Source organism: Gymnoscopelus microlampas (assembly GCF_963454915.1).
Source record: "Gymnoscopelus microlampas genome assembly, chromosome: 3".
NCBI classification, from domain to species: Eukaryota; Metazoa; Chordata; class Actinopteri; order Myctophiformes; family Myctophidae; genus Gymnoscopelus; species Gymnoscopelus microlampas.
Window position 1 is genome coordinate 4,442,208 of NC_139940.1, and position 27,515 is coordinate 4,469,722.

The following is a 27,515-nucleotide window of genomic DNA, read 5'->3' on the forward strand; positions in this document are numbered from 1 at the left end:
CGTTGAAGACCCCTGGGCTAGCAGAAGATGCAGGCCTGGAAGCATACAACCATGATCCAGTATTAACTTTAGCATTGATAATTATTTCAAAACAGAATCCTATTTTGCCAAATAGGCCTATTTGCACATATATAATTGAATGTGCATTTGAATAGATGGACAGACTTTTATTTCTGGCATATTCTTTATCATATATTATGTATTATCCCCCTCCTTACAAATATAAATATTATTAATCTTTTCTAAGGAAAGTTGTTCAGTTCTGCCTCTATGTCACACATTATCATGACACTCAGTGGCGGAAAGTAACTTTTCAATACTGTACTTAAGTACAATTTTTTGGTACTTTTACTTTACTGGAGTATATCTTTTTTACTTTTAATTCTACTCCACTACATCTCAGAGGCAAATATTATACTTTTACTCCACAACAATTATTTGAAAACTTGAATTACTAGTTACTTTATAGATTTTGATTAATATTACAAAACATACATTAACACATTTTAAAATATCTGATCTGCTCACAATGCATCGCGTTGTATTGTGCATTGTGAGCTTGTAAATCGGCAATTTTTCAAAAGATTTTTATACATTTTATTCGAAAACTTGTGAAATTGGACATTCTGCACACTTTTGGTACTTTAAGTACATTTTGATACAAATACTTATATTTTGAATTCCGGACTTTTGCTTGTAACAGAGTATTTATACATTGCACTGATTGCAGTATTGATACTTAAAACATTTAAGTACTTTTTTTCCACCACTGAATGATGAAAATAAAATCAACCCCCAGTCCTCCGACACAGCAGAGCCAGCAGAGCAGCTGAACTCTTTTAAGTGGCGTAGAAGAAGAAGTAGCACTGCAGCTTAGCATAGTTAGCATGCTAACTAGCATGCTAGAGAAAACAAAAAAATATAATACACTTTCATAATTCTTTTTTTTTTTTCAATTATAATTGGTTTTGTATCTTTTGGTTAGTTATGTATTTTTGTATTTATCTTCATGTCCTCACAGAGGCATAAACCACAACAAATTATGTTTATTTTTATTATTATTATCATGTAACCAGCTCTTCTTGTATTTCGTCCGTAGGACGGTGCCGCGCGCCGAAAATAGCCGATCTGCAAGCTCACAAGGCGTCGCGTCCGCTACGCCTTGTGAGCTTGCAGATCGACTATATCTCGAGCGCCGTGCCTAAGCGTGTCATTTTCATAACTTCCCCTCCTTGAGACCCGCCTCCCCGCGACGCCGATTGGCTCTCCGGGCCTCCCAAGGGACCCGGTGTGAGTTGTGATTGGACGACTGACCGCCTGACTTACGTGTGACGTGTTGGACCCATATGGAGGACATTCTGCGACACAGAGGGTAAGAAGATGACTCTGTGCTTTTAATACTTTATAATACCATAATGTAATGTAACATAGCTATTTAGCAGGACATTAATGTCGATAATGTTACATTAATAATAGTCATTATACACTTTATTTACAACTACTATATTTGGAGGACAGAAACGACACTAAAAGTCACTTCATTCCTGAAAGTGCTTTCTTCTTTTCTCTCTCTCTCTCTCTGTGTGTGTGTGAGTGTGTGTGTGTGTGTGTGTGTGTGTGTGTGTGTGTGTGTGTGTGTGTGTGTGTGTGTGTGTGTGTGTGTGTGTGTGTGTGTGTGTGCGTGTGCGTGTGTACACTAGTACAGATGCATAATAACATGTTGACTTGTTGTTGATAGGTTGCATTAATATCATGAATCAGAGGGCTTTACCCCATCATACACATACTCTCATATACAGGCACAAGCACTGAAATGTTCCACATAGACTGTGCTAACACAACAACAATAATAATGATAATAATAAAATAATTATATGACTGCATGTCAAGTGGTTAGTGTTTTTTTGTGTTCCTGATTTGTTTTGTTTTATGTGAAATGTTTTTTGTTTGTTGTGTCTCTCTGGCTGCTGTGGCTGTTTACTGTGACAAATACACAAAACAAAACTTGAATGACAAAAAAAGAATAATAACATTATTATTATGATTATTATGATTAAATATAGGTAATAATACTGGATGCAGTGAAGTATAACTAATAAATACAATAAAACAATTCACTGTTGATAGACTTGTAATTGTTATACTCACAGGGCCATACATTTATGACCCATCCACACGTGAGCTTGTAGATGCAATGTTCATATTTACTGCTGATAGATTCTACAGTTACTTATATTTACTGATAGAATATAACTCAGTCAGAGCAAGTGCAGATGACTAGTGAGTGACAGACTATTATATGTTTTAATATTAAAATTTGTATTCACATCTCTCTACTCTTTCATTTACATATCCTGTGTTTCACTCTTACTGCTGTTGTTGAGACTTGACCTGAATTCCCCCACAGGACCAATAAAACGTTCTTATCTTATCTTCATACGCGGTAAAAACCCCAGAGTGTTCATTTAACTCTGATAGTGGATACAATGTAGCCAAATGGACCCGGTTACATTCATCAGTTACAAATGGATAAATAAACACAGAGGATTTCGGTAGGTCAATTGTGTAAAGCAAAGCAAAGCAAAGTTTGTTGTTTACCCAGGGTGTCGGACTAAGTACGAAACTTGTTTCCAGCCGGACCCTGCATGGAAGCCTTGCTCAAGGGCTATTCAGCGGTGATTCATGATCGATGTGATGAATTGGGGAATCGAACTAGGGACCTTCCGGTATCAAGGCCGCCCCTCTAACCACTAGGCCACCGCTGCCACTGTGTTGTTGTTTCTTCATAATAATAATCACTAGTAGTGACTATACATCTCAAATGATGTTTGCCCCCAAGATGTCTGACTCATCTTGTTGCTCAGTGGTTGCACTGGACTTCCATCTGTGACCTGCCCCTTCACTGTAGCTCTGGGACTCGGTCACACAGCATTATATCATCCAGAACTGGGGGTTGACTTATGTTTTCCAATGTTGTATATCACACATTCAAAGGATTTGCAGAATTTCCCATTCAAAAACATGGGAGTGCTCTCTGCCTTGCTGCCTGGACACTGATGCTGATCGGAAGCATGCTTCTGTGTGACGTTCTGCACAGGCTGTCAAAACAACCTGAGAAAAGAAAAGATGTCGAAAGCTAAATCAAATGTATCTGCATATATACTATACTGCACATATACTGTAGCATTTAATAAGCACTGTAAAATATGTGTGTGAGGTTAGACATAAGGTGCAAAAGGTACAGCAACATGAGAAGGACAAAAAAGGAATCCTGCACGCTGTCTATACTTACAGCCAACAATGTTTTATTAGAGTTACAACGTTTTGGTCGCTCTGACCTTCATCAGGTATATTCCTATATTTATGTATTTTACCTGATGATGGCCCTAGCGACCAAAACGTTGTTTGTCTTAATAAACCCTGCCCTTCTCATGTTGACTGCCTGCCCTGACGCACCTGTCCATTGAAATAGGTGTGCAAAAGGACTTGTTGGCAAAAAGTAGCTATGCCAGCGGTAGGTCCACATAGGAAAGTGGACAAGCTGGTACAACATGAAAGTAACAGACACACTATAATAATAATAATGAACTTTATATATCTGTGTTTGTATGTTTCTCAGCCGATGCAGGTGGCTGTCAGGTTGAGTAGATCAGCGGTGCGACTGAGGAGAGTGGCGGCTCAGGTTACCAAGGCAACCATGGCTGAAAACCACACGAGTTCTGGCCCAGCCTCTTCCTCCCCGGTGAAGGGCGGAGCCACAACGGCGGCCATCCTCATCATCGGAGACGAGATTCTCAAGGTGAGTGCAGGAGACCATGACTCTATCTGAAATCTCTCAGATTTGTTGATGTATAAGAACAAAAATGTATTTTACAGTATATAAAAACATCAGCTTCTCAATGATTTGATGAACCTACATGAGCAACATAAAGTTAGTTAGAGGTTCACATATTTATGTATTTATTTACCCAGGGTAGTATGCTGAGCACCAATGCTCTTTTTCAGCAACACCGTGCACAATCACACAGACACACACGCTGAAACCTGGGAGCTGCCCGGTACAACCACAGTCTTATACTGTTGGCCGCTGAGCAGCTCCAGTGGAGCAGTTGGATGTTCAGTGCCTTGCTCAAGGGCACTTATATCTTCGGTTAATTGCCCTAAACCTATTCTGATCCGAATGACTCTGGTATGATTCAAGACCTCCGTGGTCTTCAGGGTCGTGCAGAGGGATTTGGAATTTCAAAAGGGCACCGAACAATTACCATATTTTATGCCTGAAAACCCGAATAACTAGAACATGTGTCATTGTGTCCTTAATGTCCTTAAAGTCGCACACCCAACAAGCTTTGAACTGAGCAGATTGGACCTTCCGTTGCAGAGATAATAGCCAAAACATCTTGAAAATGGCCAACTTTCGCCGGTTTTCGAGCGCCGATTTTTGATTGAGTTTTGGCCATTGTCGCCCGTTTTTCTTTAACAACACAGGTTAGGAAGGTCGGATGGCAACAAACTAGATACCTGAGTAAAGTTCACTTTGAGCGGCACCCAGCTCATTCACTGCCATTGCCGTCTGCCTTACCGTTAGGCCGCTAAGGGCAGTTGAAATTTATTTTTTGGGGATAATAGAATTTTTTCTGTATTTTTTTCTAGTCTGGAGAGGGCACTTTTTTTTACCGACGGGTAAAAGGGCACGGGCTCGAGCCCCCTTTCATATCTATGTGTGCACGTGCCTGGTTGTCTTATCTCGTCAGTAACTCTGTTTGGTTTCGACTCTCCCTCCTACCTCTCCGTCTGTCTGTCTGCCTGTCTGTCTGTCTGCCTGCCTGTCTGTCTCTCTCTCCATCTCTCCGCCCCGCCCCTCTCCCAGGGTCACACGGTCGACACCAACAGTGCGTTTCTGTGCCGCGCGCTGAGGAAGCTGGGCGTGTGCGTGGAGCGCATCACTGTCATCCCGGACGTGCCGGAGGTCATCGCCCAGGAGGTGGCGCTCCTCGCCCCGCAGTACACGCACCTCCTCACCTCGGGAGGCATCGGCCCCACCCACGACGACGTCACCTTCGAGAGCGTGGCCATGGCGTTCCGGGAGGAGGTCCACCCCCACCCGGAGCTGTGCCAGCTGGTGACGGAGTTCTTCGGGGCGGCGGAGAAAGACAGCGCCGCCATGAAGCTAGCCATGGTGCCGCGCTCCGCTAAACTCAACTACGGCAAGGACCCCCACACTGGAAAGCCCCTACGGTACCCCCTGGTGAGTGTGTGTGTGTCACTACGGTACCCCCTGGTGAGTGTGTGTGTGTCACTACGGTACCCCCTGGTGAGTGTGTGTGTGTCACTACGGTACCCCCTGGTGAGTGTGTGTGTGTCACTACGGTACCCCCTGGTGTGTGTGTGTGTGTGTCACTACGGTACCCCCTCGTGTGTGTGTGTGTGTCACTACGGTACCCCCTGGTGAGTGTGTGTGTGTCACTACGGTACCCCCTGGTGAGTGTGTGTGTGTCACTACGGTACCCCCTGGTGAGTGTGTGTGTGTCACTACGGTACCCCCTGGTGAGTGTGTGTGTCACTACGGTACCCCCTGGTGAGTGTGTGTGTCACTACGGTACCCCCTGGTGAGTGTGTGTGTGTGTCACTACGGTACCCCCTGGTGAGTGTGTGTGTCACTACGATACCCCCTGGTGAGTGTGTGTGTGTCACTACGGTACCCCCTGGTGAGTGTGTGTGTGTCACTACGGTACCCCCTGGTGAGTGTGTGTGTCACTACGATACCCCCTGGTGAGTGTGTGTGTGTCACTACGGTACCCCCTGGTGAGTGTGTGTGTGTCACTACGGTACCCCCTGGTGAGTGTGTGTGTGTCACTACGGTACCCCCTGGTGAGTGTGTGTGTGTCACTACGGTACCCCCTGGTGAGTGTGTGTGTCACTACGGTACCCCCTGGTGAGTGTGTGTGTCACTACGGTACCCCCTGGTGAGTGTGTGTGTCACTACGATACCCCCTGGTGAGTGTGTGTGTCACTACGGTACCCCCTGGTGAGTGTGTGTGTCACTACGGTACCCCCTGGTGAGTGTGTGTGTCACTACGGTACCCCCTGGTGAGTGTGTGTGTGTGTCACTACGGTACCCCCTGGTGAGTGTGTGTGTCACTACGGTACCCTCTGGTGAGTGTGTGTGTCACTACGGTACCCCCTGGTGAGTGTGTGTGTCACTACGGTACCCTCTGGTGAGTGTGTGTGTCACTACGGTACCCCCTGGTGAGTGTGTGTGTCACTACGGTACCCCCTGGTGAGTGTGTGTGTCACTATGAGTGCAGTGGTGGAAAAAGTACTCAAGTAAAAGTATCAATACTACAACGTAGAAGTTACAAGTAAAAGTCAGAATTTCTAAATTTACTTGAGTGAAAGTACAAAAGTATTGGTATCAAAATGTACTTAAAGTACCAAAAGTAAAAGTACCAAAATGTTTGAAAATAGCCTAGGTATAAAATAGGGCCAAAGTAGCCTGGTAAACCCTCCCTCCGGAAATCTCATTTCCATTTGATTTCAGAAGTGAGTCTGGCCTGATCCGCCTTTCTGCAATATTGGCTGTGGGCTGGAGTTGGGCGGGAGTAATACCGTTGACTGACAACCCCTTCAGCCAATGATCGTTTTTCCCCTTCAGCCAATTGCAGCGGATTTTTACCACCTCCGTCACTAATATGACGCAACGGGACTTTTGAGATCGCCATGCCCAAAATAGGTTGCCTTATTGGGATACATGCGTGTCACAGCCCGCCCCTCCCGGTTCTCTGAATTTATATTTTTAAATAGGCTCTGTCATGATTAATTGACCTCATGTATGAAGTTAAACAACTAAATTCTATCCAAACGATATCTTAAAAGTAAATTCCGTGCCTCAAAAACGAAGTTTGAGACCGTTTTAAAACCGAAAATAAGAAGTGACGGCACTCGCACAAAAAAACAATGGCTGCCGTTCGTCTTTTGTCGCTGCACTCAGGCTGCACTCGGCTTCATTCGGGCTCACTCGAACTCGCCACCTGATTGTAACTAAAGTTTTCAAATAATTGTGGTGGAGTAAAAGTACAATATTTGCCTCTGAGATGCAGTGGAGTAGAAGTAAAAGTATAGACAATTGGAAATACTCCAGTAAAGTAAAAGTACCTCAGAATTGTACTTAAGTACGGTACTTGAGTAAATGTACTTAGTTACTTTACACCACTGGGTGAGTGTGTATCACTATGTTACCACCTGGTGACGGCGTTTCCGTTAGCCTGTGTGCCGGCAATTTACAGATAAAAAAATCTTAATTGACCATTAACACATTGCCTGCCAGAGTTTTTTCAGATTTTTAGCTGTTGCCTGCCAGGGTTTTGCCATGTTTTTGGTACCTGTTCGCGTAGCCACAGATTTTTTTCCTCCAGTATGATTGATCCCCAGATGGTTTCTAATCACAGATGAGATTCAGGTGTGGTTTCACAAATGTCAACGAGGTCATTTTGACCTCGTTGACATGTTTGGTTGATGTTTCAATATAGCTCAAAAGCAGTAGTTTTAAACCAAAAAACAAAGTGAATTGTTTGTCCGTTTGAATTTTAACATTGAAGTGAATGGAGCAGCAAATCTTCGAACATTTTTAGCTCCTAATCTGTTCATAATTCGACAAGGGTTGAAATTATAAAAAAATGCAAAAAAAAAAAAAAAATTTTTTTTTTGAAAAAAATTTTTTTTTTTCCCCTTTTTTCCAAAGACGTATATATACGTCATTGGCAGGCAACAGCTGATTTCTAAATGACGTATATATACGTCTTAGGCAGGCAATGTGTTAAGTGGAAACACTGACCTGGTGGGAAAATGCTATTTTATCATTATTATTATTAGGATAAAGTAACACAACATTGCAATATGGACAACCATTAATATCATATTTTGTTGCTGTACGAGTGTGTGTCACTATGATACCACCTGGTGACAGCGTTTCCGCCTGTATGCCGACCATTTACCAATTTAAAAATCCTAATTGACCATTAAATATAAACATTGCAGTCCAGAATGCGTTTCTCTCTTCCTAATGAGCACTGAGGTTCGCCCGGGTATATTACACATGATAAACAGACCCTGGACCTACCTCGGGGAGGTCATAGAATGTGAACCAACCCAGACCCAATTTGACGATAATACAACAGGGACTCGAACTTGGCCGGCCAAAACCATTGCCTACCGGAAACCCCGCCTTTTGTGTGTGTGTGTGTGTGTGTGTGCGTGTGCGTGCATGCACGTGTATTACCTTATAAGTTAGGGCCAAATAAATGAGTATAATAGAATTTGATAAACATATGTATTTATTATGATGACCATTTTCCTGGTCCTCACAAGAGAAATAGATTGTTTACAATCAGGAACATATTTAGGTGTGGGTTAGAGTTAGGATTCCACATTTAGGGGTTACGTTTAGCCGTTGGCAACAGATCTACAAACTCACAACACATCATATCGTGGCGCGTTGTGAGCTTGTATATCGACTATTTTCGGCGTTAGGTTTGGATTAAAAATGGGAAAAACGATGTGATGTCCTCAGAAGTATAGTATTACAAACGTGTGTGTGTGTGTGTGTGCGTGCATGCGTGCGTGCGTGCGTGCGTGCGCCAGATTGTCTGTTATAATTTCAGTTTCTGCTTAAACTTAGCATCGACATAAACACACAACAACAGAACTGGACATTGTAATTATTTATATATTTTCTTCTTCCTGAGGATACTTTATGAAGTGATGGTGAATGCTGTCACAATGTAAACAGAGTGTTGTTACTTCCAGTAATCATTTGGTTGTTGTCGGGCAGAAACCTCATATCTCCATATATTTCAGCTTTGTATGTTTTTCTCATAAATTGATGCCTTACTTCATCATGCAAGAGTGTCACACAAAAGAAGGGAAAATAGCCGATCTACAAGCTCACAACGCGTCACATCGTGACGCGTTGTGAGCTTGCAGATCGGCTATTTTCATTATTTTAAAATATGTTTTTTAAATAATTAATAAAGGAATGATTTTGGACATACAAGGTTTCCACTCGACAGTGAGGATTGGCTGTAGTGTCTCTTCATGAAGTCGTTCCAAGGGAAAGATGACAATTCCCAGATTCATCAGCGTGATGAATTATGCTGACGGTACAGCAGTACAGCTCTGGCACAGCTAACAGCTCTATGACTTATGGATATGATATGAGCTACAGTACAATATCTGTTAGAGCCCGACCCATGACTGATGAGCTTTGGGCACGATGCCGTTCCACATTTTGGAGAGCTTACATTTGAGAACATTTAACTTGTAAGCAAATACATAAAAAACTAAAACTAAAACTTTTTCATTGATAGCAAATAAGTATGTATACGGTATATTAAACAATACATTTATATATTCTTTTACTTTGATTATACAATGAACAAGCAAACAAGTACCGTAATTTCCGGACTATAATCCGTTACTTTTTTCCCATGCTTTGAACCCTGCGGCCTATACAACGGTGCGGCTAATCTATGGATTTTTACAGCATATAGAAACATACTTTTTTTTTTTAAATGTAAGATTAGAAGACATTTGTAGAATCCCCAGAAGCAAAGATTTGAGTTAATTTTTTTTTGCTTTAAAAAATCTATATATTCAAAGGATTTGCACAAACATACACGTTTTTTTCCCCTCAAAAATAGCAGATCTACAAGCTCGTAGCGCGGCACCTAGTGCCGTGCTACAAGCTTGTAGATCTGCTATTATTTCTGAATAGCCAAAGAAATGTAAAAATGACACAGATTCTTTCCCGGTCTTTAATGGGTTAATCCATGTTCCAGGGCTGAAAGTTGAAGAGTGCTCCCTCTTGTGTTTGAGAGTCATGGGTCGGGCTCTAACAGATATTGTACTGTAGCTCATATCATGTCCATAAGTCATAGAGCTGTTAGCTGTGCCAGAGCTGTACTGCTGTACCGTCAGCATAATTCATCACGCTGATGAATCGGGGAATTGTCATGTTTCCCTTGGAACGACTTCATGAAGAGACACTACATCCAATCCTCACTGTCGAGTGGAAACCTTGTATAAACTAAACCATTCCTTTATTAATTATTAAAAAACATATTTCAAAATAATGAAAATAGTCGATCTACAAGCTCACAACGCGTCACGATGTGACGCGTTGTGAGCTTGTTGATCGGCTATTTTCCCTTTTTTTGTGCGACACTCTTGCATGATGAAGTAAGGCATCAATTTATGAGAAAAACATACAAAGTTGAAATATATGGAGATATGAGGTTTCTGCCCGACAACAACCAAATTATTTCTGGAAGTAACAACACTCTGTTTACATTGTGACAGCATTCACCATCATTACATTACATTACATTACAGTCATTTAGCAGACGCTTTTATCCAAAGCGACTTACAATAAGTGCATTCAACATAGGTAGGGAACGAAACTACTAATCACCAGAAGTCTTAAGTGCATTTCCTGCAAAAACAAGCAACCAAGAGTATACCTAGTGCTAAGGTAAAAGTGCAATATATCAGCTACCTACTTTCTTAAACAGATGAGACAAAATAGCAAAATCAAATGAGCACGAGCTAATACAAAAAGTGTATTGACTAAACAAGATCCAATAAAACAGTACAACAATAAAACAAGAGTTTGTACAACTAGTTAATAACAAGTAAGCCAGACAAAGAGGAAGGTTAGTGTTTCCTGAAGAGGTGGGTTTTCAGCCTGCGGCGAAAGATGGGCAGTGACTCTGCTGTCCTGACATCAGTGGGAAGTTCATTCCACCACTGTGGGGCCAGAACAGAAAGAAGTCGTGACCGTGTCGATCGACCAGAAGGACCCTTGAGTGACGAGGCAATCAGTCGCCCCGAGGTGGCAGACCGAAGTGATCACTTCGGTCTGCCATCACTTAAATGTCCAGTTCTGATGTGTTTCTCTGTTGTTTTGTGTTTATTCTGTTGGTCATCAGCATGTGCTGAGTTTTATGTTATCCATTGTCTATTATATTTATACTATTATATTTGACTGATCAAATGATTGCTGAGGATGAAGTGAGCATCGATTGATAAATCACATTCATAAAACGTTATTCGTTTCGCGGACCATTCCTTAATGCTATGCAAGGAATGAATATATTGTTCATTACATCCTTGGCCTCGTCTAACCCGTGTGTGTGTGTGTGTGTGCGTGCGTGTGTGTGTGTGTGTGTGTGTGTGTGTGTGTGTGTGTGTGTGTTCCAGGTCAGTGTTCGTAACGTGTACATATTCCCCGGCATTCCCTCCCTGCTGGAAAGAGCCTTCCATGGTCTGGAGCACCTGTTCGCTGGTTCAGGAACTACCTTTCACACCAGAGAGGTGACAAACAGCAACACACACTGCTTTGATACATACAGTAACCATCATTATATAACACATACCAACCATCATCATACACCTGTTTGTTGGTTTTGATTGATCGATTGAATGCTTTATTAGTCACAAATGTAAACAGCACTGAGGTACAGTAAAACAATTGGGCTAAAATAATAACACAAAAAAGTCCTGGGGACGAGTTTCCATTGTTGTCCTATGTATTCAATTTACCAATAGAGCATACCATATTAACACATTAATACATGTCATCAACAAATACAAACAGCTATTACTTACAGAGGAGAAAAGAGAAAATTGGTGGTATGACCCCTCATTTCAAGGGGATTTCGCAGCGCGTCACAATCTGCTATTTGTCAAAATCTCAAATATGTTTGGAAGATTTTGAATAATTTTGCATCTTCTGGGAGTCTCCGGCACAAAATATTTGCAGATGGGGCTCCGTGGCCAAATACATATCAATGTGGGGGGTCCTTGACACAAACAAGTTTGAGAACCAATGGTTTAAGGGGGTTTATTTTAAACCTAAACTTTCATCTTTTTGAGGTGTTTTCTCTCTCCTTTTCTCTGGTAGGTATTCGTAGACGCTGACGAGGCAGAGATCGCCCCGGCTCTGACGCGTCTGCAGGCGGGCTGGGGGAAGAAGGTGTCCCTGGGCTCCTACCCGGACTGGATGAGCAACTACCACCGCGTCAGGCTGGTCCTGGACTCAGACAGCCCGGAGGAGGTGGAGCGCGCCCGGGCACAGCTGCTGGAACAGCTGCCTAAAGGCAGCGTGGTCCCACTGGTCAAAGACCCAGTGACCATCGCCCCGGACGAGGTCTACAGACTGGCTAACAGCGGTGAGGGGGGGGGGGGGCGACATTCACCACAACCAAACACTGTATCAAGTCCTCACGGTTCATTTAAAGGAGGTTGTAAGGGATATGTCTTTGTTAAAAAAATAAGTGTTAAATAGCTCTATATTCACCATAGTAATCGCAGAAAATAGACATATAGATATCAATTGTATCCACTCAGGAGAGAGAACTCATACAGGATACAGGATAAACAGCTGACATTGGGAAGTGATGAAAGAGCAGACGACATTGAAACTGGAGCACTATGAATGATCTTTTTGGGGCTCTTTCTGGGGCCTAATTAACTTTTTTTTTGAAGATCTCACCGCACCTTTAATTCTGCACAAACGTAGCCAAACGGACCTTAGTTACGGGTCCCTTTTGGTTCCATTTGTACACTGCCCGAGTTACAAATCGGTAGATGAACACTGGGGACTTTACGGCTTAGCCTTGATTACACATTTCGACCGTAAAATGGTGGTAAAGTAAGGTGTATATAAACTATATAAAGCACTAAATTATGTGTTCATCATAAGCTATATGAAGCCCCATTTATCAAATCGAACCGGATCAATCACTCAGTCCTCGCATCTCACCCTCGTGAGGTAACATTTGGTGGTAGTAGCACATATTCAAAGGAGAACTCTTCCTATCATTGTGAAGCAGAATTCACCAAGCGTTGCATTGTTCACCCACTAATAGGGAACGTGAGCTGGGTTTAGAGACCGTTGTGAGACAGGTTAGTTTTACCCTGATGTGTTGTTGCAATAGTAATCCCGCTCAGCACGAGAGGAACCGCGGGTTCAGACATTTGGTGAATGAGAATCGTTTGTCCACCGCTGTGGAAGCTCCTGCCTCTTCGTTTCACCTGCCAGTGAGGAGCTTCACTGGGAAAAGACGTATAGCGCGTGTGCTACTGTACATCCTCCTAGTCCGTATGTTCTCCATTCCTACGCACAGTGCTACGTCCTCTATCCCAGTCCTATGTCACTCTATTAGTGTTGGGATCCTTGAACCGGAGGAACGGGATCCGACATTGAGGAACCAGAATCGGTTCCATCACATTTTGAACCGTTTCCGGAACTTTCTTTTTTTTTTTTTTTACCTCACACTGTCAGAGCTAGTATGTGGACTTCACGTCTGCTTCTCAAACTTTTTAATTTCAAGGACCAGACCATCATAACTCTGAGAGTGTACATATGGAACCAAATGGTTCCATTTGCACTCTCTCAGAGTTTCACAGACCTGTAAGGGTCTATTAGGGAACTCCCTCACATAACACACAGAGCCTCACTTTGAGAACCACTACAATGTGTGCAATACTGTACTGTATACATATGATTGAATTTATGTTAATGTAATGAAAATCTTATATAAATATAGGGATCGTTAAAGGGAACAGTTAAGGGATCGGACCCACCCCCCCACCAAAGAGTCACATATATTTAAAGCTGCAATGCATTAAACCTATTTTGAACAGAACAGAAGCACAGCTGTGGTGGTTGTAGTTGGTCTCCCTGCTCTTCTATTGAGACATTTAGATGCTGTGGTCGGGTACGACACCTACTGGTTGACAAGTGGAACTGCCTGAAGGTTAAAAATGCAATTTCTCCCCTGAGCAAGCAAGCAGGCGTGCTCAATCAGCTTAGTGGTGTTCTTAGGGTTTAACTAAAACTAACATAATAACGGAAAACTAATATTTACAAAACATTCTAATTAACTGGAATAAAAGCAAAAACGAGGCTTTACGAAAAAAAATAAAGATAACTAACTGAAACTGAACTAAAACTAACTAAAAGCATAAAGAAAATGTCCTTAGTTTCAGTCTTTGTCATTATTTCATACACAAGCCTAATATTTTGGATGGATGTGATATCTTATATTTTAGCTGCAGCAGTGTTAACTCTGTGGTCAGACATTGTCCAAAATCTTCAAAAATAGCGAAAAAAACAAACTAACACTAAAACCAAAAGCCTTTTCAAAAACCCTAAACTAAACTAGCAACCCCACTTTTGAAAACTCATCCAAACCAAACTACTAACCAAAAATGAATGGAAAAGTCAAAACGAAACAAGAATACAAAGAAATGAAAATAAATGCCAAACCTATAATAACCAGGGGGATCTGGGGTCAAATTCCCGGGAAACACATTTCATTTTACGGATTGCAGCTTTAACCCATTAAGACCTGTAGCCGATTCTACAAATGTCTTCTAAATCCTAACAGTTTTCTGAAAAAACGTATGTTTCTATAATCAGTGGTGCTCAAACGTTTTCATGTCAAGGACCCCCAAAATGATATGTATTTGGCCGCGGACTCCCATCTCAAAATATGTTGTTCCAGGGACCCCCCCAGAAGCAAAGATTTGAGTTAAAAATGTTCGCTTTAAAAGAATATAAATATATCAATGTGCACACATTTTCTCGATTCTTCAAAAATAGCAGATCTACAAGCTCGTAGCGCGGCACTCGGTGCCGCGCTACGAGCTTGTAGATCTGCTATTTTTGAATAGCCAAAAGTGTAAAATATGTCTTTTTTAGCTCAGATCTAAAAAATGACACAGTTCCAGGTCTTAAGGGGTTAACATGATCCATCACTAAAGCCATTTATTGGGTGATAAATATTAGATGAATCATTCGGCCCTCCAACGAGCTCCTCCGTGCAGTCTGTCTGACGGAGGTCTCTCTGGTCTCCGGGTTATATAAGTGGGACATGATCTCTCTCTCGTCTCCAGGTTCTCCGCTGGGAGACAAAGTGTCTTCGGCCCTGAAGACGATAGAGGAGGCGCTGGACCGTTACTCCTACCAGGAGGTGTGTGTCGGGTTCAACGGAGGGAAAGATTGTACTGCTCTGCTGCACCTCTGCTATGCTGCTCTGAAACGGTGAGGAGAGGAGAGGAGGGGAGAGGAGAGGAGGGGAGAGGGATGGCTGGAGGAGTGGGAGGGAGAGAGGGGAGGTGAGGAGGAGTAGAAGGATCAAACACTATTCATGTGATGAAGGTTAGATCTGACATGGGATCAGTTGAGTTGAGGAGGAGTAGATCATGTCGTGTAGATACACTTGCTGTCTCCTTTAACTCTGTCATTTTTAGATTTGAGCTAAAGAGCATTATTTTACACTTTGGGCTATTCAAAAATAGCAGATCTACAAGCTCGTAGCGCGGCACCGAGTGCCGCGCTACGAGCTTGTATATCTGCTATTTTTGAAAAATCGTGAAAATGTGTGCAAATCTTTGAATATAAATACTTTTTAAGCAAACATTTTTAACTCAAATCTTTGCTTCTGGGGGGGTCCCTGGAACTAAATATTTTTGATGGGGGTCCGCGGCCAAATACATATAATTTTGGGGGTCCTTGACATGAAAAAGATTGAGCACCACTGGTATAGAAACAAACGTTTTTCAGAAAACTGTTGGGATTTAGGAGACATGTAGAATCGGCTTCAGGTCTCAATGGGTTAAATCAATCCATCTTTCCGTCTCTCTCTGGCCACCTGATTCGGATGCTATCAATGCATTGAATGGGACATTATCACCTTTTATTAGACCATTGAATGGGCGAAGTAGGCGACCTACTTACCTACCCGCGATTTATCAGACCATTCAAGACATACTGACCTACCAACGGAGATGACTTAAATAGTTCAGTTTCGGTTTTTGGTTTTGGTTGTTTTGGTTTGGGACCATGACGGAGGCGCGCAGTCTCAGGCGAGCTGGAGCCCCGCGGAAGGACCACCGAGGGAGCCAAAGCGACCGAGTTGCCGTCCTGAGCGGTGCGACGCTCGCCTGAGCCTACTCAGCGCCGTTGGAGTTATGTACCGATAGGCACAGAATCGTAAATGTTGTTGTGGGGACTGCTCCGCCTCCAAAGTAGGTCAGTAGCTCCTGATTACACCCCAATGAATGGTCTGACAAATCGCGGGTAGGTCCGTGTATCGCCTAGTCATCGCCTACTCGCCCCATTCAATGGTCTGATAAAACGTGATAATCTCCCATTCAATGCATTGATAGCATTCGAAGCCGGTGGGGAGGGAGAGAGGGGAGGTGAGGAGGAGTAGAAGGATCAAACACTATTCATGTGATGAAGGTTAGATCTGACGTGGGATCAGTTGAGTTGAGGAGGAGTAGATCATGTCTTGTACATACACTTGTAGCTGCTGTCTCCTTTAACCCATTGAGACCTGAAGCCGATTCTACACGTCTCCTAAATCTCAACGGTTTTCTGAAAAACGTATGTTTCTATATCAGTGGTTGCTCAATCTTTTTCATGTCAAGGACCCCCAAAATTATATGTATTTGGCCGCGGACCCCCATCAAAATATGTTGTTCCAGGGACCCCCCCAGAAGCAAAGATTTGAGTTAAAAATGTTCGCTTTAAAAATATATATATTCAAGGATTTGCACACATTTTCACAAATGTTCAAAAATAGCAGATCTACAAGCTCGTAGCTCGGCACCCGGTGCCGCGCTATGAGCTTGTAGATCTGCTATTTTTGAATAGCCTAAAGTGTAAAATAATGCTTTTTAGCTCAAATCTAAAAATGACACAGTTCCAGGTCTCAACAATCCATCTTTCATTACATTACATTTACATTACAGTCATTTAGCAGACGCTTTTATCCAAAGCGACTTACAATAAGTGCATTCAACATAGGTAGGGAACGAAACTACTAATCACCAGAGGTCTTAAGTGCATTTCCTGTAAAAACAAGCAACCAAGAGTATACCTAGCGCTAAGGTAAAAGTGCAATATATCAGCTATCTACTTTCATAAACACATGAGATAAAATAGCCAAATCAAATGAGCACGAGCTAATAGATCCAATACAACAATACAACAATAGTTCCTACCACTAGTTAACAACAAGTAGGGCCAGGCAGAGAGGAAGGGTAGTGTTTTCCTGAAGAGGTGGGTTTTCAGCCTGCGGCGAAAGATGGGCAGTGACTCTGCTGTCCTGACATCAGTGGGAAGTTCATTCCACCACTGTGGGGCCAGAACATAAAAAAGTCGTGACCGTGTCGATCGACCAGAAGGACCGTTGAGTGGGGAGGGAGTCAGTCGCCCCGAGGTGGCAGACTGGAGTGGTCGGGCAGGGGTGTGGGCATTGACCAAAACCCGGAGGTAAATCTTTCCTTCTCTCTCTCTCTGGCATTACTTTGTTCTCTCTCTCTCTCTCTCTCTCTCTCAGGAAGTGTCCAGACAGTAAAGACAAGGTGAAAGCTCTCTACATTCGTGTCGTCTCTCCCTTTCCAGAAATGGAGCGCTTTCTACAGGACACCATCAAGAGGTGACACGCACACACACACACACACACACACACACACGAGGGGTGCTAATTTAGAATTTGAATTAAATTTGCATCTGACTCTCACTTCGTAGCAATGAATTCACATTCATTTAAAGTGCTTCCGTGTGTGTGTGTGTGTGTGTGTGTGTGTGTGTGTGTGTGCTAATGACCAATATCAACCCTCCTCCCCGCCCGGGCCTCCCTCCCCTCCCCCGAACACGGGCCAATTGTGTTCGCATATAGATGCCCGACAAAACCTCTGTGGTGGTGATGGGCCAGGCCTTTACCACTGCACCTGTGTTGATTTCATCGACTAAAACTATGACGAAAAATGTCCGTCGACTACCTTTTTACACTGACGAAAACTAATTAAAAACGAAATGAAAACTAAGCTATGACGACTAAAACTATGGCTAAATATAGTGACAATTTCATCAACAACTAAAAACTAGACTAAAATGTTAGTGAGGGACTGTAGTGGAGAAGAGATCCAGTAGAACTAAAAGACAAGTCATTTTATGTTTGGTTGCGCTCGGGTGTTGCGTTCTGAAAACAGCCGATCTACAAGCTCACAACGCGTCGCGCTGCGACGCGTTGTGGGCTTGTAGATCGGCTATTTTCAGCATGCAACCAAGTGTAAAATCAGCCATTACGACGCCATCAAGGCACCGCCAACATACATTTTAGTCGACTAAATCAACTGTAGATTTAGTCGACTATAATCTGATGATATTTAGTCGACTGAAACTAGACAAAAACTACAACATTTCAGATGACTAAAATATGACTAAAACCAAATCAAAATTTGCTGTCAAAATCAACACTGCACTGCACCTGAGGGGGCAGGTTTTTCAAACGCGAATAAAAGCATCAACCTGTGTGAACGAGGCAACAACAGAATGATGTTGATGTGATCACATTCACGCACATTTTTTCTGCATTGTTTATTCGTCACGCTCCCGGTTTGGAACCACTTTTTGAGAGTCTCTTCGCCATAAATAGCCGATCAAAGTGGGTAAGGACCTTTCTCCTCTGGGCTTTCAGTCAGCTTTTTAATTAATTTCCTGTGATGTGCAACATCATGACTGTCGTTTCCTGTCATATGAGTGGCGCCCTGCGTAACTTTCAACCTGTCTGTCAGAGTGAAGGGGCTGATGATTGGATGACGTTCGACCTGTCAGAGTGAAGGGGCTGATGATTGGATGACGTTCGACCTGTCAGAGTGAAGGGGTTGATGATTGGATCGGCTCCGCATGAGCCCTCCATCACACACAGCCTGTCGTTAGAGGCTGGGTAGAGGCTGTAGAAGGAACTGTTTTTTTTTTAATTATAATTTTTTTGCCCCAACTTGAGCCTCAAATGGTTCTCAAACCTTTTTTTTGTACTTGGCCGCGGACCCCCATCTGAAAATATTTTGTGCCAGGGCCCCCCATACAAGATTTGAGCTGTTAAGATATTTAAAAAATATTTAAAAAAAATCACAATTCTTTCAAGATTTTTAGAAAATAGACAATCTTCAAGCTCGCAACGTGTTGCATCGCGACGCTTTGTGAGCTTATAGATCGCCTATCTTCAAATAGCCAGTTGATTTCGGCGCTAACTAATTTTGCTGGGGACCCCCTGGAAGCCTCTCAAGGACCCCTGGACTCCACTTTGAGAACTACTGTCCTAGGTAGTTAGCACTTGATCTCAGACTGATACTAAACCCGACTCCCAGTCACCCCCTCAGTATGGTAAATGGTAAATGGTGCATTTATATAGCGCTTTTATCCAAAGCGCTTTACATTGATTGTGCCATTAACCCATTCACACACGCATTCACACACCGATGGCGGAGGAAACCGTGCAAGGCACCAACCTGCTCATCGGGAGCAATTAGGGGTTCAGCGTCTTGCTCAAGGACACTTCGACACTAACTCTGGGGGAGAGCCCCAGCCCGGGATCGAACTGGGACCCTTGCGGTTTCCAGTTCACTCTACCCGGCCACTCTACCCCTTGAGCCACTGCCGCCCCAGTATGATTGACAAACTCGACAACGACAAAATGTGGCTCATCAGCAGGCTCATAGCAGATCTACAAGCCATCGCTGCGTGGCGCGCCCGTGCGCAACCAAGTACAAATGGTCCCTGTGTGTCTCAACAGGTACGACCTGGAGCTGATCTCGGTGGAGGGCAGCATTCGCCAGGCGCTGATGGAGGTCCAGGAGAGGAGGCCGGAGCTCCGGGCCGTGCTGATGGGCACCAGGAGAACAGACCCCTACTCACACACACTCACACACATGTGCCCTACGGACCCCGGCTGGCCTGAATACATGAGAGTCAACCCTCTACTGGTTAGACACGCACACACACACTACTGTTTACACACACACACACACACACACACACACACACACACACACACACACACACTACTGTTTACGCACACACACACACACACGCACGCACGCACGCACGCACACACGCACACACGCACACACGCACACACACACGTTCCACTGACCCCAGCTGAATAGGAGTGTGTCTTGCTAGCAGGGGGGTAGACAGACAGATGTAAAGGTCACAGCATGGCCTTTGCATCTTGTTTCATCAACAGATTTGATGCATAATGCATGATTTAGTATTAACACATTAACCGCCGAGAGCGTAGTCCTACGGTCCATTAAATCCAACTGTTAAGCGCCGAGAGCGTAGCCCTACGGTCCGGGTGCTTTTTCCTTTAAAAAAAAAAAAAAAAAAACTTTTTTCAATTTTCGACACGGACCATTTCAGTGTAACACCGCCGGAAACGGAACTATTTGCGATCCCGTTTTGCCGATCCCGTCGGCCTCCATTCTAAAGCGCACACTAAAACTCCATTTTCTCCCTTGTAGTTTTTTCTCCTCGGTCATCACTGTTTAACATAAACCGTTCTAACTACAACATGGATGCCCCGTTTGACACGTGGTCTGCACTGCTCGAACCAGGCAGATGTCCGCGATGTAAACAAACAGTGCACAGCTCAATCTTACGGATTTTAACAAGGTCTATGGCGACGTGAAAAAAACAAAAAACAACAATACAACCTTGGCACTGGTGAGTACATTATGAGATTAACCTCTGGCGGTGGAAGTGTTAAAGGCAGGTTTAGGAGCTAGAGTCCACAGCCCTCCTTTAGAGACGCAGAGTGTGTAGACTCTAGACAGAAATGGTGCCATCTGATAATGAGCGTTAGTGAGGATCAATTATATGAAGACCAGGTTGAAAATGGGTCACGAGCTCCTTCAACTATCAACCACTAGTGTTAGTGAAACGGACCTGAGCAATGCGAGGCGTTGCGAGGGGTTGTGAGCTTGTAGATCAGCTATTTTCACAATATTTATCTGTGGAACCGAGTCAAACTAAATGTAAAGCCTCAACTCCTACAATTCCAAGTGCTTATCAGGATGGGGGGAGAGGGGGGGGGGCAGGTATGATTATTTTTTTTGGGGGGGGTCACGGCTTTTAAAGTTTGGGAACCCTTGTTCTAGACTAGGCTAGCTCTTTCAGAGTCACGCACGCCATTAAAAAAAAGTTTGGTGTCGTTGCTGTGTGTTTGTTTTTCATGGTGCTGACGGCCTGCTTCCATCCATCATCCTCACAGCCCTGTGACGTGGTTCTGTTCTGGTGAGCGCTGAACAGACTGCTGGTCTAGAACGGCGCCCGTGTTGCAGAGCTCCACCGGGCTCTGCACTCATCAATCTTTGTGTTTCCTAAACGACTTGGACACTTGGTGGAGAAAACTGACACGTACAATCACGTCTTTCTCCGCGTCATATTTCCAGACGCACACATTTCTGTCCTTCTTTCTTTCTTTCTTTCTTTCTTTCTTTCTTTCATTCGACTCTGAACATTTAAATTAGGTCTCACCAGTTAACCACTTAAACCCGATATCAGTGGTTTTCAACCTTTTTCGCATCAAGGACCCCCAAATTGACAATTATTAGCCCAGGGACCCCCATTTGAAAAGATATGCCAGGGACTCAACCATTTAAATATCTTGGGGGTCCCAATCTACACTGTATCATCATCATCATTGTTTATGTCAAACATTTTCTACAATGTTCCCCTGTCTTCGTCAACCTCTGCCAGAGCACAAGCTTCCATAACAACAGATAATGCTGCTGCCGTTGAAGAATGCCAAGGTGAATGGCTCTGTGTGGACGAATACGCTGTCACACCACCCCCCACCGCTGCTGATGGTGGAGGAACATCCATAACAAATGAACTCTCTGATAGTGAAGACTCGGAAACAAAAACAAAGGACAGCGTGCTGAAAACAACCGCTGATAACAGCCTAAATCCACAGGAGGAGATTGCCACGGCCCCTGACGTCGACTCTGCAGCCACGGTCATGCTGGAAGAGGAAGGAGACAAAGAGGAGTCTCTCAATGAGGAAGATTATCCAACGTCATCACCTTCCTCCTCCTCATCATCATCTTTTTCCCTGTCCCCAATACCTCTTCTGGATTTCACCAGTAGCATGAACGACTTGATTAGAGCGGGGACTAGACTCACCCCCCAAATCAAACGCCAACCACCAACCGTGCCCTGCCCCCCACCCATCGCCCCTCGATGGAGCCATTGCAAGAACAAGAACGTCCTGTCGGCTTCCCTACGTCTAGAGAATACATTTGATTGCTGAGATAGGCAGGGTCCATTATGCATAGCCAAAATCATGTCTGGGCCCAAGGCTATTTTAGTTAGCCTTGTAGAAAACAAGGTTTACAATATTTCCACTGTTATCTCAAATAGAGTTCCCAGGACAAGGAGTGACTTTAAACGCTCTGCAAATACAGCAAATTTAACAGGCATTCCATGTAGAGGAAACAACCAAGTAGTTGAATGCCTTAAGCTAAACTTGGCCCTACTTAACATCAGGTCACTTAATCACAAGTCTTCCTCTGTAAATGATATCATCTGTAAAGAGAAACTAGATATTATCTTTCTAACAGAAACCTGGCTTGGTTCTGATGGAGCGGTGCTCTTATCTGCAGCATGCCCACCAAAGTACAGTTTCATTCACTCAGGACGTGAGGGAAAAAAAGGAGGTGGTCTGGCGAATATCTTTTCTGACACTTTAAAATTCAAACCTCTGACAAACCTTGGCAGTTTTAAATCATTTGAATACCAGGCCACCATATTGGAGAGTCAATCGTCTGTGCTTATGATTAGTATGTATCGACCTCCAAAGTGCAGCAAAGCCTTATTTCTAACAGAAACATCAGAACTTTTATCTATCTGTTCCACTAATTATGACAGAACTCTGATTACTGGAGATGCTAATTTGTATGTTGACATTGTTTCAGATGTTGTGGCTATGGGTTTCCTACAGTTACTGCACAATTTTGACTTTATTCAACATGTTGTTGGGCCAACACATAAACATGGCCACACCCTGGACTTGGTGATCACTAAAGGTTTGAATATCACTGTTGACAGTATTATTGATAAGCCCGAACTAACAGACCACTATTTATTGTGTTTTAATATAACTGTCTTTGATCTAAGGAAAAACAATACAGAATATACTATAAAAAAACGTTTTTTTAGCTCATCTGCAGCAAACGAGTTTCCTTGTCATCTGGCGTGTGTGCAGGTGCCCCCCCTACTTGATGCCCCCTCAGTGAATGATATGGTTCAACATTTTAATCTCAAATTAGAGTCAGCTCTCGACATAGTGGCTCCTATGAAAACTAAAAAGAAACTTAATTCTAGAGTAACACCCTGGATCAACGAGCACATGCGCTCACTCAAGAAAGAATGTCGTAGAGCTGAGCGACAAATGAGTTTGCGTCCTTTTTTGCAAACAAAATTTTTAGCATTCGAGCTGGTATTATGAATGCTGCTGCTAGCACTGCAAATGCTGCAAATGGTGCAAAAACGTAGATCACTCCAGAGGAAGTCTAATATCTTTCTGCACAATTAATGAAGAGGAACTCCGTAAAACTATATCACAGATGACATCATCATCTTGTTCACTGGATGCAATACCCACCCCGTTTCTCAAAGAGGTTTTAGACAGCGTGATTGGAGATATCCTAAGAATTGTAAACAGCTCTCTACTTTCAGGCGTCTTTCCAGACTCACTGAAAACGGCTGTAGTCAGGCCGTTACTCAAGAAACACAACCTTGATCCATTGGTGCTGGGTAATTATAGACCAATCTCTAATCTGCCATTTCTGGGAAAGGTATTAGAAAAAACTATCTTTCATCAACTGGATGTGTTCCTACAGAACAATAAGGTTCATAACAAATTCCAATCTGGCTTCAGGAAAGGTCATAGCACAGAAACAGCACTTGTAAAAGTAATTAATGATCTTAGGGTGTCCGCTGACAACAAAAATATATCTGTTCTCCTACTCCTTGACTTAACCGCTGCTTTTGACACGATTGATCACAAAATTCTACTACAACGCATGGAGTACTGGATTGGTTTGTCAGGCACAGCCTTGTCTTGGTTTTACTCTTACCTAACAGGCAGAAGCTATTTTGTCAGCCTAGCTAATTTTGACTCAGACAAACATGACATCTGTTCTGGTATTCCACAGGGCTCAATTCTGGGTCCCTTATTGTTCTCCCTGTATATACTACCACTGGGAGAACTCATCGCCGATCACGGAGTGAACTTCCATTTCTATGCTGATGATACCCAGCTGTATCTTTCGGTAGCTCCAGACGACCCCTGCGCTCTAGACCCATTGTTGACCTGTCTGTCCAGTATAAAATGCTGGATGAGTGAGAACTTTCTTAAGCTAAATGAGGATAAAACAGAAATTCTCATAATTGGCTCCAGTGAGCAGAGAGAATTAATAATAAGTAGACTTGGTAACCTGGCTGTAGAAAGTAACACCACAGTAAAGAACCTGGGGGTTATTATCGACTCTGAATTGAATTTTAATGCACACATTAATCATGTCACCAAGATTGCTTTCTTTCATCTTAGAAATATTGCGCGAATTAGAGACTATCTGTCGTTAGACGACGCAAAAACGCTGATCCACGCTTTTGTTTTCTCTCGGCTTGATTACTGCAATGCACTCTACTCTGGCCTGCCTAAGAAAACAACTGACAGATTACAACTTGTTCAAAATGCGGCAGCCAGAATTTTAACTAAAACTAGAATGAGAGAACATATCACTCCAGTTCTAGCTTCACTACACTGGCTCCCGGTTGTTTTTAGGATTGATTTTAAAATTCTTTTAATAGTTTATAAAGCTCTAAATGGTCTGGCACCTTCCTACCTCTATGACTGCCTAGAGAGACATGATCCAAACCGGACCCTCAGGTCTTCAAGTGCTGACCTACTCGAGGTGCCTAAAATGACATATAAAAAATACGGTGAAGCAGCATTCTGCTTTTACGGACCAACAGTGTGGAATAAACTCCCATTACACCTAAAACAGGCAGCCTCTGTCGATAGCTTTAAAGCACAGCTCAAGACCTATTTCTTCACTCTTGCTTTTAGCTGACTCTTTGGTTGATTTTTAAGTCCTCACTGTATTGCCTATTTTAATGTTTTATGCTTTTGCTTTTATTTTATTTTATTTTTTGTTTGCTTTATTGTTAAATTGGTTGTAACTGTAACTGTATTCTTGCTCTGTAAAGCACTTTGTGCTGCATTTCATGTCATGAAAGGTGCTATACAAATAAAGTTTATTATTATTATTATTATTATTATCAGTGTTCATTTAACTCTGAGAGTGTACAAATGGAACCAAATGGACCACTTTCAGAGTTACAGACATAAGGGTCAATTTGGTTGCTAACTATTAATTTGGCTGGGGACCCCCTGGAACCCCCTCAAGGACCACTGGTGGTCCGCGGACCACCGGTTGAAAACCACTGCCCTATATGGTTGACCGGAGTCCCTCAGGGCTCTATACTAGTGTCTTTTATGTTATTGTGGGGAAAGCTTTTGCTGAAAATAGCCGATCGACAAGCTCTCACAATATCGATATAATATCTGAAACTCTGAAAACGTTGAGTTGATCCAATTAGTTCCAACAGAACCATTTGAGTTGACACAAGAACATTCCAGTTACTCTAGAATGTTGGCACATAAACACAGGACAGTAATTTATCGTATAGAATTGTGATTTTATTACATGGTCAATGGTCAAAATGTTAAACCTTGTGGCCACGGCCAGCACCCCCACGCACACACACACACACACACACACACACACACACACACACACACACACACACACACACACACACACACACACACACACACACACACACACACACACACACACACACACACACACACACACACACTCCGTCTCATTGTCCACTGTGTGTGTGTTCTCTGTCCACAGGACTGGTCTTACCACGACATCTGGTCTTTCCTCAGGACGCTCTATGTCCCCTACTGTGTCCTCTATGATAAAGGGTAAGGACTGGTTCTCATAGTGGGGTCTGGGGACCCCCAGGGTTCATTGAGGGGGTTCCAGGGGGTCCCCAGCAAAATGTTTGATAGTTAGGAACCAAATTGACTGTAACTCTTCAGAGTGTAATAGACTCCAATAGATTCCTATAGACCAGTAGGTTTTCAACCTTTTTCATGCCCCTAAAGGACCCCTAAATTGATATACATTTGTCCGCGGACCCCCCTTTGAAAATGTTTTGTGCCAGGGACCCCCAGAAGCAAAGATATCAGTTAATTTTAGCTTAGAAAATATATAAATATTCAAAGATATGCACACTTTTTCAAGGTTTTACAAAAATAGCAGATGTACAAGCTTTTGAGCTTGTAGATCTGCTATTTTTGAATAGCCAAAGCTAAGTGGTTAAAAATGATTGTGACGCTATTAAAGGACGACTTCACCGTTTTCAACCTATCTTCATATAATTGGTCCTCACTAATACTCATGATAAAATTGTACCATTTTTTTTCCTACTTAGTCTGTGTCTCATAGGAGGGCTGTGGACAGTCCAGAAACCCGTCTACCAGTGACATCATCGTTAGGCAGGATTTTTTTTTCCAACAAGATTTCACATTTTTTATTTAGATTTTTATCAACACGAGAACAATGGCTTCTTTTATTGCATTGCAACTTTCCAGGAATAGAAAGCCTGCAGTTTCTATTAGCTTGGATTCCCCATTGATGATGTCACTGGTAGACGGGACTCTGAACTGTCCACAGCCCTCCTCTGAGACACAGACCAAGTAGAAAAAAATGTACCATTTTATCATGAGTATTAGTGAGGACCAATTATATGAAGATAGGTTGAAAACCGGTGAAGTCGTCCTTTAACTAATTTTGCTGGGTTGAAAACCACTGCAATAGATGGTTTTATATTTTAAAACAGGTTCAATATTTTTTCCCTCATATTTTTTTTTCAATATAACGATGAACATAATGAAGTCATGATTACCTGCTGTTGCTGCTCTCTGGTTGGTCCTGAACCCTGTCCGTCACACCCCCGGCACAGGTACACCTCATTGGGCAGCATGGACAACACCTGCCGAAACCCCTCCCTCCAGACGGTCGACGGGAGGGGCGTGGCCCGCTACAGGCCCGCCCACCTGCTGGAGAACGAGGAAGAGGAGCGCAACTCTCGTGCCTGAGGATGATGAAGATGATGATGAAGATGTTGTTAGGACACTCAACACACTGTTACTTTGCTGCTTATCGGGGGGCAGGATGCGCCCACCTAGCCGCACCCCCGCCCTCTCCCTCCCGTCCAATCAGCTATTAGCAGGAAATGGACCAGTTTACTGACAGAACACTATATTAACCATATTCCACATCTACAGCTACAGTCTGACTGTGTGTGTGTGTGTGTGTGTGTGTGTACATGTGAGTCAGTGTAATTGTGTGTGTGTGTGTGTGTGTGTGTGTGTGTGTGTGTGTGTGTGTGTGTGTGTGTGTGTGTGTGTGTGTGTGTGTGTGTGTGTGTGTAATCAAGCGCGTATGTAATCAATTTCAAGCTACAGTAGTATCTCTGTGATTTTCAATAAAACATTCAGTTGTCTCTC

At 43.2% G+C, this 27,515-nt stretch overlaps 1 protein-coding gene across 1 annotated transcript; it reads left to right on the top strand.

Moving 5' to 3' along the window:
* Window positions 1–1,338: 1,338 nt before the first annotated feature.
* Window positions 1,339–27,515, top strand: flad1 (flavin adenine dinucleotide synthetase 1). Its single transcript, XM_084052632.1, has 10 exons — window positions 1,339–1,372; window positions 3,620–3,799; window positions 4,871–5,248; window positions 11,257–11,370; window positions 11,960–12,227; window positions 14,959–15,106; window positions 17,412–17,510; window positions 19,653–19,842; window positions 25,852–25,925; window positions 26,969–27,515. Exons 2-10 carry the CDS (start codon window positions 3,623–3,625, stop codon window positions 27,102–27,104), a joined length of 1,584 nt encoding a protein of 527 aa, XP_083908758.1. The 5' UTR covers window positions 1,339–1,372; window positions 3,620–3,622; the 3' UTR covers window positions 27,105–27,515.

Coding starts and splice junctions, on each gene's coding strand:
- flad1 (XM_084052632.1), top strand. CDS start 3,623: ATGCAGGTGGCTGTCAGGTTGAGTAGATCAGCGGTGCGACTGAGGAGA. Junction 5,249..11,256: donor AGCCCCTACGGTACCCCCTG/GTGAGTGTGTGT, acceptor TGTGTGTTCCAG/GTCAGTGTTCGTAACGTGTA. Junction 17,511..19,652: donor CTACAGGACACCATCAAGAG/GTGACACGCACA, acceptor GTGTCTCAACAG/GTACGACCTGGAGCTGATCT.